The sequence below is a fragment of the Sceloporus undulatus genome, chromosome 6 (genome assembly GCF_019175285.1).
Source record: "Sceloporus undulatus isolate JIND9_A2432 ecotype Alabama chromosome 6, SceUnd_v1.1, whole genome shotgun sequence".
Taxonomy (NCBI): Eukaryota; Metazoa; Chordata; class Lepidosauria; order Squamata; family Phrynosomatidae; genus Sceloporus; species Sceloporus undulatus.
The window spans coordinates 163,453,369-163,467,882 of NC_056527.1; the positions used below are offsets into that span (position 1 = coordinate 163,453,369).

General features: G+C 41.4%; 1 protein-coding gene across 1 annotated transcript in view; it reads left to right on the forward strand.

Moving 5' to 3' along the window:
• NTRK3 (neurotrophic receptor tyrosine kinase 3) overlaps window positions 1–14,514 on the forward strand; it is a 394,026-nt gene that overhangs the window by 125,638 nt on the left and 253,874 nt on the right. The window contains 1 exon segment of the mRNA XM_042476552.1: window positions 8,506–8,574. Within this exon segment, the coding sequence (XP_042332486.1) occupies window positions 8,506–8,574 (69 nt within the window).

The window sequence follows — 14,514 nt, forward strand, 5'->3', positions numbered from 1 at the left end:
AGTCAAAGCAAGGCTGGGGAAGGGAGGTACCCTTCTGTATTGCTGAAGTAGATGGAACAAGATGATGTTTCCCATCTACTCTGAACTGAGCTGCTAGCAAAGGCATCACCAGGGAAAGCAGTTTAAGGGTTCGAGTGTGTGTTTTGCATCTGATTTATTCCATGCATGCTCTCTTTCCTTTACAGTTCTGTTCAGCTAATCCTGCAGATCAGGATTTTGTGACTGGCAACATGTTATTAAAATGGGTTAAGACCATTTCCCATGAAGAAACAAATGTGTCAGATTTGAAGCAAAAGGCAGCTGCAGGAAGGATATGTGTTTTTGCAGTGGGCTGGTGCAACATTTTTTTAAACCCACCTCACTTTGAAGAATGGCTGCAGTAGGGCCCTTTTCCAGCAGACTCATCCTCCTGCCATGGCCTTGGACGGATCACAATAATATAGTTTGCAACTTAATTACAGAGGCTCTTGTTTGTAAGTGTCATTAATGAGGCATCTGGCTTAATTTAGCTGAATAAAAATGCCTCTTAATAACAGAGCCCTTTTTGCTGGCTCTTAATTGAGGCAAAAGCAAACATGTCATTTCCCTTCATCCCAAATTCCAATTGTTCTGGGTTTCACCAATGAGAAAACTCCTCCGTAAAAATCTCAGAAGCTTTAAATAAAATGCAAACAAACATCTCCACAAGCTGAAGCCGAGAGCTACTTCTGCCATGCCACCTTGGCCCATGTCTCCTGTTTGTTTAGCTGTATGAATACATTGGGAATTATCAGATATCCTAGGCTCTGTATGCTGTTCTTTTTGAAAAGAAGAAGAAAAAGGAGGGAGGGAGGATGTTATACTAAGCTTGGAGAAGAGACGATTGAGAGGTGACATGATAGCTGTCATTAAATAGTTGAAGGGATGTCATGTAAAAGATGGAGCCAGCTTGTTTTCGGTTGCTGCAGAGACTAGAACATGATCCAATGGATTCAAATTATCAGGAAAGAGATTCTGCCTAAGCATTAAGGACTTCTTTCCTGTAAGAGCTGTTTGACTGGGAATAGAGGATGATGAACCTTTGGAGGTCTTTGAACAGAAGTTGGATGGACAACTTTCATTTCTTTGGGTGTATATTCCTACATGATGGGTTTGCACTAGATGGTCCTTGTAATCCTTTCCAACTCTATGATTGTAAGAGAAGGAAAATATTTGGAAAGAGAAGTTGCATTCTACAATCTGTTAGACTGTATAGAAGCTTGCAATTCTACATAATATATGCAGAGCATGAACCTAAATGCAATGGGCTGCAGTCCTGTAGTCACTTACCTAGGAGTACCCTCATTGGCTTCTGCAAGACAATATTAGTGTAATACTTGCCCTCTAAGAATAATGTTTCTGCTTGCTGTAGAGATGCTGACTGTGAGAATATTCAGGACTGATAGATGGGAGCGCATCTTTGCACAGTGTGTAAACTATGGCATTTTCTATCACAAGATGTAGAGATAGCTGTCAACTTGTATGGCTCCACATTCATGGGATATAGGGAAGTCAATAACTACCAGTCAAGATGGGTATATATTATTTCCATTACCAGAGACTGTATGCCTCTGGGGAACTTGTGTCCTGCTTGGGAGGTTTCTATAAGCATTTTGTTGGCCACTGAATGAAGGCAGATGTCTTACCCAGGAGAAGCCTTCTTATGTTTGTAACATAAGAGAACTGGGCAGGATAATAAAGTCCACCATTACCACTGTTTAAGATGCTGTCTAAGAACCACATGTGCAAAACACTAATAATGGATGCACTTCTTAATGCTCTGTGGAGAGTTAGGCTTTGCAAACTGAGTTGTTATATCCCCATGTTAATAATAAAATAGAAATCACTGGCCACTACAGGTTCTAAGATTTAGACAGATGCGCGCACACAAATGCATACTTAAAATAGTAAGAAATAATTTCATGGACTAAAAACATATTAAATAACTGGACAAATTAAAACAAGGTGGTTAAATAAACTAAAACAGCTGAAAACAAATTTAATTCATTATGCATGTGCAGATTTGGTCCAAGGGCTTTAATAAAAAGGCATATTTTTATTGGTGCCAGTATTGTACCAGTGTTGCACAAATCTGACCTTTGTATTTCAGAATAAGGGCTTTACAACAAAGATTAAACATGCCGGACCTTCTTGTAGCTGAGATATTTTCTTTGTCATGTTTGGGGTGAAAGGGAATTGGAACCATACCATTTCCAGGATATCTGTTGGCCACTCCAAGTACGCAGCTACTTAGAAACTATTGGTCTCAGGGGTCCTTACTGGTATGTGATTTCAGTGATGTTCCATCCATTTATATTCTGATCCAGAGCATGAGATGTCTTGGGATTGTGTTGTTTGATTAGTAATGCATCTGAGCACATCATTTCTTTGTCTTATTTAGTAATCCCATGATTGTCACTTATCTTTTCTTTTGCTTCCCAATGGTGTGAGTAGAACTTCAAACAAATATTCCAAAGTCAACATTAAAAAAATATGGATGAGCATTGTGTACTGGAGAAGTTAATATGTGAGATGATATAATACTGGAATTCTCTGTAGAAGTGCTACCATAGACACGCAACTCTGAAATTTAATCTTGTGTTGCCAATACAGCGCACGTCACTCTTGGCAAACTCAAGTGCTATAAACTACCTACTTTGCTTATTCATTAGCTGAATGTTCATTAGCTCCTTCTAAATGTTGAATGAGACAAATAGGCGGGTGATATGGGCAAAATACTTTCCAGTCAGGGCCAGCCTCAGATATTTTGCCTCCTCAGTAAGTTGCCCTCCCTGCAAAAAAGTGTATGGTACTCACAGCTATCCAATTTATTTTTGCACTTGAAACAGAAAGGCCCTCAAATGCTACATAGAAAACAGATAGTTAGCCTCTAACATTTTATCTCCAAGGAAGCAAGACTTAAAATATAAAGGACATTGGTTCTTCAGCTGGTTCATCAGGACCTACAAGTGAGCCAGGCAACCCAGCCTAAGGTGGGCTGTATGACCAACAAGACCACATCTAGTTTATCTTCTTCCAAAACTTTGAAGTCCATAGACATCTCTATAGAAGCAACTATTAATGAAGACTCTCCCCCCCCCCCCCCCAAGTTTGCATTGCCTGGAAACATGTTGCTTTGGGGAATGATGAGGATATAATGACAGTCGTTTGGCAAAGTAAAGCAATGTCTGGTGATGATGCGGTGTTTTCCCACCAGATAATGAAAAATACTTGCTATGAGGGATTTTTTTTCTCTCTTTATTTTTAGGAAGCAAATTTGCTTTGGGTCATTTTGACGGTTTTTCCCCCTCCAAAAAGAAATTGAGACCATTTTTTGTGATCCCTCCCCAAAGGATCAAAAAGGTATTGAAAATAACAAGTAAATGAGTAATAAGTCATGGTACGGAGTAACGAGGAAAGACATCCAAACAACAAGCAAATGAGTCCTAAGTCATGGTACGGAGTAACAGAGGCAAGACTTATCTAGGTCACTCCATTTGGAACTGGGCAGCAGGACTGAAGGGTGCAGCAAGTGGTAATGGTGTGCCCAGTAGTAGCTTTTTCTCCCCAGCAGGTATTTCAGCTTTTGTGGGCTATTGGAATTGGTGCAAACATCCATCATGAGTGAATTTGGCCAGGTGGAATGGATGGAATGAAGCAGGCCAATCTACTAAGGCTGTTTTTACCCAGATCTACCTGCTTCTCATATGATCACCATCCTGCATCTGGCTCCCTCATTCGGCACTGGAGTGTCTCCCCTTTAAATCTTAACTTTCTAAGCTGTAGCCCCATCCTCTTGCACATTTCAGCCATTACTGTACTGATGTAGGGGTTGTTTTGGGGGTGGGGGAGGTTTGCCTAGTTTGATTTGATGAGAAGAGTCCAGTTTGCAGGAATTTTAGCCCTTGGATACCTCCAGAGGGAGTCAATATGGGGAATGAATGATGCTCAAAGTAGAAAACATTTCTTCCTGTAGATCTCCATTTAGTAAAGAGAACCTCTTTCCCATGTCCTAATGTGTTTTGGCCTACATTGTAATAATGAGTGTGCAGTATTTTTTTATCCCATACTTGTATGGGAAGCACAGGGTCTCTCTGTGTATGTGTCTTTCCCCCCTTTCCCCTTTTTCTCTTTTGGAATCCAATTTTTCTCTTGACATTTCTGCTTAATGTAGCAAAACATGACCTTTGTGAAAGGACACTTCCAGCGAGATGAGTATTCCTTTAAAAAAAAGAAATCTAACTGAAGAGTTGCGTCTTTTATTCCTGTCTTTCTCTCTTTGACTTTCATCCTATTCTTTTTTCCACTTTGGGGGAGGATGCTGAGCATTGAAACTCTATTTTGTGACTCCCTCTCCTTAAATAAAACATACCTGAGCCCATTTTGGCCCCCACGAGATTGGGTTTATATTTTGGAAGATGGATTTATTTTGTATGACAGCTAACCCCAGCTCCCTAGTAATGTTAATGGCACTTTATGTTACTCTGTAAATTGTTGTGGTCAATGTAAAGTATTGAAAATAGCAAGTAAATGAGTAATAAGTCATGATATGGAGTAACAAATGGCGCTGCACACAAGTCGTATCATAATGCCACACTGCGGCAGTTATGGTGCCCGTTCTCCGGTGCAAAAAGAAACCACTTTTCAGGGGATTCTTTTTGAGCCATGTACAGGTTGCCATGACCTGCTTCCAAGGCAGAAAGGAGTGGCATCTCTCTGCCCCTTTCTGCCAATCTGTTGAGCCTCATAGTGTCTGTGGTTGCAGCAGTTAACCAAAAGGTGATGAATACAGTCTTGGAAGTCTCCACAATTGATGGCCACAGTCATGGGTCAGGAGGAGCTCATCATATAGGTGGCAGAGGCGGGATAAGTAGATGCCCCCACAACATCATCCAGTTTATGCAGGATTGAGGGACCACCCAACCCAAATTGAACTCTGTGCAAGCTTTCAGGTTGGGATTCGGTTGCTGCTTTTCCCCGTGACAGGCTGCCTTGGTTTCTGTTTGATATGGCTTCGGTCTTGCTTCATGCCTTGTTGCTATGCCGAGTGTGAATAACATAGCCTGCTCCCCTTCTCACCCAGCGCATTGTTCTCCCTGATTCTGAAGATGAAAGACAAATACAGCCAAAGGCTTCAAAAACCTCCAGGTTCCCTTAAGTATATATTTGCTGCCTTCAGCTGGACATGACTACTGCTAGCAGCTCTCATGCGTCGAACATGAGTTCCGAATTACAGGAGGATCTCTGTGCCTTGCTGATGAGGAGAAACTCCTAGAGCCACCATCTCTCCTGGTTGTGAGCTTCTCCTCTGAGTAGCTGGTTGGTCAGTTAATGAGCTGATGCGCCAGTTGCTCATGACTCAATCACTGTGCCATTTGCAGCAAACAAGGTCACAGCAAGAGGGCCCTTTACTGTGCAGCTGAGCTTGGCAAACAACAATGCCAGGTGTCTGGAGGAGAAGGAAGCCTAAGGCATCTATAGATCTTATGATTTGTCGGAGGTGTGTATGTCTGTGTGTTTCTGTGTGTGTGTGTGTGTGTGTGTGTGTGTGTAGGAGTTTAAATCTTTACCTGTTTCATCCTCACCTAAACAGACAAATGATTTCAGTAATTTTTTCCCTGCTCTGGGAGAAGACAAACATGTATGCATAGTATTCCCTTTATATTCATGTGGTGCAAAATGTTTTGGGGGCATTATTCTGCTCAGATGTTCACACACCCCCTCTTCTTATGCACATACCCAAAAGTTACACATGTGTTGTACAACGCAGTCATCAATTTCTTAACAGCAGTCATTACGATTTACACAACAATGTTGTGTATCCTTTCTGTGCTTGAAACAATGTACTGTTTAAAATACACTTTTCCCCCCTTTGTGGCAAAAACATCCTGCCCATATGTAATTCTATGCAGAATAATTGCACCAAAAACTTCCGGTGGTGCAAATAGAAGGAAAAAGAGTGTACAAAATGGTCACTGCTGTGTTATTCCTGTTGGTATTTTGTGCGTGCTGTGAACCACTTTTCTTTGCAGAAAAATGAATAACAGCATATATCTTATCCCAATTTGGCATGGACAGCCTGGATTAATCCTCCTGCAACCCATTTTTTCCAGCTGCTTTTAAAATGTCCAAGTTTCACTGTTTTCCTCTACCCATTTCTCTGCTTTGTTCTCATCTTAACTCAAGTTGACGCAAACTGAGTTTGAAGTGCAAGCACAGGTTTGCAAAAATCATGCAGTTTAATCCTGGTGTAAGTGCCATGGCTAAATGCTATTGAATCCTGGGATTTGTAGTTTGTTGCGGATCCACAGCTCTCCGACAGAGGAAGTTAAATAGCTCACAAAACTACAAACCCCCAAATCCCATAGCACTGAGCCATGGCAGTTAAAGCAATGTCAAACTGCATTGTTTCCACAGTGCAGACGCAGCCCATGACTACCGGAGACCACAAAAAAAACCAGAGCCTAGCTGGATAAATGATCTGACCAGATAGAAAGCATATTTATATGCAAGCTGCTCTTGCTTTTCTCTTTTCAGTGGTTAAGTCTGTATTGATGCCCAGCTGTGCCTTTCCTCATTTTGCCTTTTCCTCCTGCCACCTTTTTTTTATATAGAAAAAGAGAAAAGGATACATGATTATTCTCTCTCAACTCCCAAATGGCTTAGAGAAATGGTGCAAGGGTGGGGTGTCAGATGCTGGTTTGCAAAGGCTTCCTGGAGAGAACAGATTTCGCACTCTTTGTCTTTCCCGGCAGGAGCAGAGGGGGCTTCTGGGAGGTTGTCTTCAGTTGCCATGGCAGCAGCCTTTTTCGGTGTGAAAAACGGAAAGATGCAAAAGGCAAATTTAGATCCTTGGGAAAAAAAAGAGAGGGAGAAAATCCTCTTGGTGTCAAAATTCCCTACTATACACTTGGAAGGATGGCCTTCCCTTGCCTATGTTTTCCCAGCCTCTGATACATATGTATATATATATATGCAACCTTCCAAATCAGATTTCTATGGCTCCACTTATTATTATTATTTAGAGCCACCATGGTGTAGTGATTTGAGCATTGGACTAGGACACTGGGAAACCGGGATTTGAATCCCGGCTCGGCCAGGGAAACCCACTGGGTGACCTTGGGCGAGTCACACTCTCTCAGCCTGAGAGGATGGCAATGGCGAACCTGCTCTGAAGAAATCTGCTAGGAAAAGTCCATGATAGATTTGCCATAGGGTCACCAAAAATGACTTGAAAGCACACAACAACAACTTTTTAAAGTATTTTTTAAAGAATCCTGGAGCATTGGTTATCAAAGCTTGCATTGGCCTGTATACATTTAGGACGGTGCAGCAGCCCAGATGTGTGATGAATTGTAGACATGTTGCCACTATAAATAGGAATTTTGACATTTGGTTATATTGTTGTGTTTGTTTGAAGTCCTACACTTAGGAGAAAGCCACATTGAATGCATTCGGACTTACTTCAGAGTTGATGTGTAGGATCGCACTATTACTTAGGGTTGCCAGATTGAAAATTAGAAACAGCTCCTTTGCCTTTAATGATTGCATTATAGCTGTGTGCCTTCAAGTCGTTTTCAACTTATTAAGACCCTAAACCGAACCTATCGTGGGTGTTTTCTGGGCAAGATTTGTTCAAAGGAGGTTTGCCATTGCCTTCCTGTGGGTTTCATGGCCAAGCTGGGAATCGAGCCCCTGGTCTCTAGAGTCGTAGAACATAGCATAGCAATAGCATTTACATCTCTATACTGCTTATCAGTGAACTTGCACTCTCTAAGCCTGAAGTTCTCAACCTTTGATCCTCCAGCTGTTTTGGACTTGAGCATCCAGAAGCCTTCGCCAGCATGGCCAATGATGAGGGAATCTGGGAGATGAGGTCAAAAACATCTGGAGGACCAGAGGTTGGGAACCACTGTTCTAAGCAGTTTACAGTCTTTTACAACAAGTTGGGTACTCATTTTACTGACCTTCAAAAGGATGGAACGGTGAGTCAACCTGGAGCCCTGCAGGGACTGAACTCACAACATTGTGGCTGCAGTACTGGCATTTAACCACTGCATTACTGGGGCTCCTAGCATTTAAACCACTGCACAGAAGAGGGAATTTCAGCAGGGGTTGCTGTGAGACAAGGGCTTTGCTTGTCTCACAACCAAGTCACAAGCAATATCTGCTCAATGTCTCTCTTCCAGACAACCATTCAAGGTACAGGAGCCCTCTCCACTTTTCCCGTTGACAACCCTGCTGTTAATATGTACATTTCCATGACTGCTGTGGCTTTACTTTCTAGTTTTTGTGACCTTATGCACACACAATAAAAGTACGGCATGCATAAAAGGGCTGTGTTTATGCCATTCTAATAAACGTCTGTTTAAATATTCAGACTTATTTTAGTATTAGAGTATCAATGTTTCCTCGGAAATGCTGACAATATTTTATTGGAATCACTACCCAGGTTAATAGAGCATTTTTCTCTTTTTGCCTCCCCAGAAACCTGTCTGGGAACCGCCTGACTACTTTATCATGGCTCCTCTTCAAGACGCTGAGACTTATTGAACTGTAAGTTTTAACCTGGGATCTGCTACCTGCAAGTGGGATGGGAAAGATCAAAAGAAGAAGCACTTGAAAAGCCCTTTCAAGACCGAACTGCATGTTGTAATGAAAATGTAGCTGCCATAGAAAATGGCAGCCCAGTGTCAACCTGTCATCCTCATCGAGGAGGAAAAACTAATAGTAAAGCTCACCCTCTGCACTGATGTTATCATATTGTTCACTTTGCCAAAAGCAGCAGCAACCATTTAAGAGCAGGCACAAAATACCGGCTCTGCAGTGTTTTTATCTGTTTGGGGAAGGTAAAAGGGTTTGACGTGGGATTCGATGTTTTGGTGGAAGCCCCATATTTATCTCCGTATGCACATCTGCCATGAACAGGTCTCCCTGTTAATTTTTGATATAGCAGGGTAAGGATGTACATATAGATATATAAATGTACATATATGTACTATAAGACAAGGGTAATCGGAACTGGTCATTGAATGGTGGGTATATGAGCAACATTCACACATTTTACCATCCTTGAGGACAATTGAGTTACCCTACCCAAACCTTTCAGTCTCTGAATTTTAGTTTTGTTCCTGTACAAGAGTAAAAAGTCTTTTTTCATCATCTTTGTCCAGGGAAGAGGATATTTTGTTCCAACCCCCCCACCCCCCAAAAAAACAGGTTTTTGGAAGAAGAAAAACAAACCTTTTTTCACACAAAAAAAGGCCAGAAAGAAAAATAAAAGACCGAAAAACATGCAAAAACATGTAATTTTTCCACTGGGGAGAGAATTTTTTAAAAAAGCATTTTACATGAAAGCATGAAATGAGTAAAGATTTGTAACCTGTCCAAGGGTCTGCAGCTGCTTGAATACATGCAAATGCCTGGGCCTTGGAGCCATTTCCAAAAAGTACAGTAGTTCATTTCTGTGATATTTAGCAGCAATGTGTGGAGGTTGTGCCTTTGTTTCCCTGGCGTTTTATGGACTTTATTGTATGGTTTTGAGAATTCAGTGAAAATTTGCAGGTGCTGTATGGAGGTGTATCTATAGAGTCTCTCAACTGTTTGCATAGGTATAATTTCTCTGCTCTGGAGAGTAGGAAAGGGGGGAAATAGAAGTTCTTCGCTGCTTGCTGATATGACATTTTGTGAATTCAGGCAAAAAAATACTGAATGATTCATCTTTAGTTGTGAATTGACTAGTGCATGGAGAGGGGACTGTGTCCTTCAAGATGTTTTTGCACTGCGGTTCTTAGGATCCTTCACTGTTGGATACACTGGCCGAAGCTGATACAGTCCAACTCCTTTTGGATGACCACACATTTCTTTCTTTGCTGTAGTGCAAATGTTGAGGCTAATGAAGTGAAAGTAAGTGGTTGTCCATCTTCTGCAAATGCTCCAGAGATAAGCCTTTGCTGTGTGTCTGATGTGTGTTCACATCATTTCCGACTTACAGTAATCCGAAGGTCAACCGATTGCAGAATTTTCTTGGCAAGATTTCTTCAGAGGGGGTTCACTATTGGCTGAGGCTGAGAGTTTTCATGGCTGAGCAGAAATTTGAACCTTGATCTCCTGGAATCTTAGTCCAACATCCAAATCATTGTTCCATACTGGCTGTCAATTGTTATGCACCTTCGGTTTGACCCTGACTTATGATGATCCTATCTTAGGGTTTTCTCAGCATGATTTATTAAGCAGAGGTTTGCCATTGCCTTCAAGATCACCTGGTAATTTTACACGGCCAAGTGGGAATTTGAACCAGAGTCCTAGTTCACCACTCGAACCACTACTCCACACTGGCTTTCACGTTGGTCCTTCCTTTTGCTGTGGAGGTGAACATTATTATGGACTTAGTGCTCCTTGTTAGTATCACTGGTACACTGAAGGGACATCTCTGGGTTTGCTGCAGATCATAGCGGGGCGAAATTAGGTTTCATCACTGCAGCCTTTGTACTGATATCATAAAACTGTTTGTGCACCAATTACCACATCCAACTGCCAGCAATTTTATTTTCTTCTAAGAGAACTAAAATTGGACAGAATCTGTCAGAAAGAGAGGTTGTGGCACTCCTCCGCATCAGCGAAACTGAACTACAGTATCTACATTGGAGATCAGACTTCAAAGATTACAGCAGCAACCCCATTATTTCAGCAGGAAAAACAGATTCCCAATAAACCCTTCCTTTTGCTGGAGGACTTTCAATTTCTTAGAACAGTTGTGGACTACAGAAAAGTCAACCCAATTAATTGTGCTTGAAGGTCTCTCCTACAAAAATTCCCTGTTGGGCATTACAAAGAAACGTTACCTAGCATCAGCTGAATGCAGAAATGAATGTATGAGTGACTACATCTCTGGCTGCTTCTTTGCAATGTATAAATGCTTTTTGATGTGAATGGGCATTGTGAATGGGACATTTCCAAGCTTACCTTAGCCGCTAGGAAGTGATGTATGTGTAGTGCATGTGTGTAGCAAATACTGAGTGCAGACTGTCAAAATCTCCTAAATGACTTTTGGCCATCACAGTAGTTTACAAAAATCAGTGGAGAAGGGGAAAGCCTCCCACATAAATAACATTAAATTCTATGCACATAGGCACATACTAATTGTATTGATATTTGTAGATTAAACTCATCTGCAAAAGCACATTTTATTTATTATTTATTTGCTCTTTTCATCCTTCATATATGAAAACTAAACATATGGTTTAGTGTTGATCTAGGGCACTGGGAGACCATGGTTCGAGTCCTGGCTTGGCCATAGAAACCTACTGGATGATCTTGGGCAAGTCACACTCTCTCAGTCTTAGAGGACGCCAATGGTAAACTCCCTCTGATGAAACTTGCCACAAAAACACTATGATAGGTTGGCCTTAGGGTTGCCATACATCAGAAACAACTTGAAGGCGCTCAACAACAACAACAACAACAACAAAACCCCCACCAAAATAAACAAACAAGCAAACATGCCCAGGGTGATTCACAAGTTATTAATTTGAAAGTTCCCTGTTCTCAGGCTTATATCTGAATAATATAAGCTATGACACCAAAAGAAAAGGAAATGGCAATGAGAGAAGGGGTTAAGGCCAATAGATGTTGGCTGCTCTTCTGTCCCTCAAGAGTCCAGAGCAATAAAAGCTGGACTGTAGAGGGAGGGACTCTCACCAGCAATTGAGTCAATACATATATCTTTATCACACTAGAGGAGATCCCGCGGGACAACGGGAGTTAAAGGTGATTTAAAGTACATTTGAATTTAAACCAAACTTGCAAATTCGGTAAGGTTTTCATACTAGGGGACTGCCCAAGTGAAATAACACAAAGTTAATCTGAACGCAAAGCAAAGAAAAACACAAACTTTTTTTACTTTTCAGTTGTTCTGAAAGTAAAAAGCTACCGTTTTTGTCTGCTTTGTGTTCAGCTTAACTTCGTGTTATTTCATGCTAACCGTGACATCATATTATAAACTTTGGGCATTTCGGGGGGGGGGGCTTGGGGTTTAAATCTCATTTAACTCTTGTTATCCAGCAGAATCTTGCTAGTGTGATAAACTCCATAGAGGGGTTATGCCTGACTGATCTTCTCTTCTCCAAAGTCCAGAACAACGACAGAATATGGATGGTGGAGTCTCACCACTCTCTGGGCTGAGGCACCATAGAGCTCTGGCTAGCTGCTTCCAAGGTGAAGCAGTAGCAGCTGAAACATGGGAAGAGTGCCTCTCACCAACTGCTGGGACATAGGCATGATGGAGCTGTGACTGGCTGATCTTATCCCCCTCTGAGACCAGAAGAATGACTGCCAGACATGGAGGGAAACATCTTGACACATTTTTCTTGTCTGCCCCAAATTGAGCCTCTGTGTGAATTGATTTTTGTCTTAGTGGAAATGCAAGGATTTGGATGAAGGGTTATAATATCAGGCAACATGAATAGTCTACATCTCGGTTGGCTTCTCTCTCGTCCCCCATCTGAGTTGATACGTCAAAGTAGAATACACTGTCTTCCAATACATGAGGCTCACAAATCTATAACTGTTGGTTTACTGGAACCTTAGAATATTGACCTTGCACATGGCAAGAGAGCACTGGTTGGCACTTCGGTGTACCAATGGGCTAGGTACCATGTGTTGTACACATTGTTGGTTTTGGCTCTTATGGAGGTTAGAACTGAAGACTTGTTGACCTCTCTTCCCTGCAACAAGCAAAGTACTTTTTGTTTCACTGAAAGTGAGATAGGCTAGCATCTCCCATGGGGTCAAGCAGGTTTGCTGCTTCCTGAATTATAGATGAAGCATTCAGTGCTGCATGTGAAGAATAAGTGGACATGAAATCGATGGAGTGCTGCCCTGGTGACCTGTTGTGTTGAGTTTTAGAAATAGTTGTGCATTGGAAATAAAAGTGCGTACGTTAGATAGGATTCCTCCCAAAGGATCATGGGACTATCCCATCCATCCCTACCTGTGATCAATAGAGTTGTAAGTGAGAAGTGACTTATAGAAAAATAAAGGCCAGTCCCTCAAGTGGGAGTCTGTTGGTTATCCATAGTTTAATCTCGGCACACAGTGTTTATGTGCTTTTTCTGTCAAACCATTAGAGGATTTGTATATTTCGGATATAAAGCAACACCCATCCTCTAGAGGGAGGTCTGGCTAAAGTGCTGAAACTGGAATTGATTGCTTTGTGCTAATGGCAGCTGAAACTCTTTCATGCTCCAGTTTCAGCGGGCATTTTGAAGAAGGCAAGTAGTTCGAATGGAGACACATCCATAGGGAAACTCCATAACACAATAATAGAAATACTTGTTCATGCATATAGGTCCTCAAGCTCCACTCACTGTAACATCTATCAAAAGAATCTGGGAGAATAGAACTGGGATAAAAACATTTTTTTCCTGGGGGGCCCAGAGGAATGGTGCCACTCTGAGAGGTACCAATAATGTGATAGATGGAGGAAAGAACTGCCTTGATAGCAGAGGACTTCATTTATTTTCAAGGGTACCACCAATTTGTTATGCTCAGTTTTCTTGCACTACCCTTGATGACTATGGCAAAGCTTTCAGCAAGTGTAGAGTGCCTAGCTGTGTAAAGAATGTTTGCAAGTTGGACTGTTCCCTGCAAGAAACGATGGCTGAACATGATTTGACATATTGGGGGTAGGGGTGGATTTGTACGTTTTTGAAGATTTTTGCCATCTGTGGGTTTGTGTCTGTGGAAAACTCATTTTTGCAAGCACCATGTTTTGTGTAAAAATACATATTTTGTGCAGAATATCTTTCTGTGCAAAAGAATCACATTTACACACAAAAGAATTGTTAAATGTGAAAAGTAACTGTAAATGTACAAAACCTAACATAATCTTGCCCAGCAGGAAGAGAACCTTTTTGATTTCTTTTTCCATTTCCCTTTGTGTGAATGAAATAAACAAGGATTTACATCCCACATGCAGCTTCCTCCCTGAGGGGGATAAAACAGGGAGTGTTGATTCATTATTTATGTATTTATTTATTTGAGATCTGACCAGAAACTCTGAACATTTCCTCCAGTGTATAAAGCCCAAAGCATCTCAAACCTTATACCTAAGCAAGAGGTCACTTTATTCTTCATGTCTCTTGACATTTTCTGTTGTTTAGCCTTACTTTTCCCGCCTTATCCCTAGACTTGTCTTCTGCATTCTCCAAAGTGTAGATCTGACTTCGAAATCCTTTCTGATACACTGCTACCTCGGGTTACGAAATTAATTCGTTCCGCTATTTCTTTCGTAAGCCGAAAATTTCGTAACCCGAAACGCTTTTTCCATTGAAAATAACTACATGCGTTCCATGACCTCAGACTGAACCTGCAAGTCAAAACAAAGGCACAAGTAGAGGCCTATTAAGCTAAGTACCCTACAATACAATGTAATACAAAGTTGCCTCAGGCACTAATTAGCTTAACAATGACTGGCAGGTCCATTCTAAAGTTTCT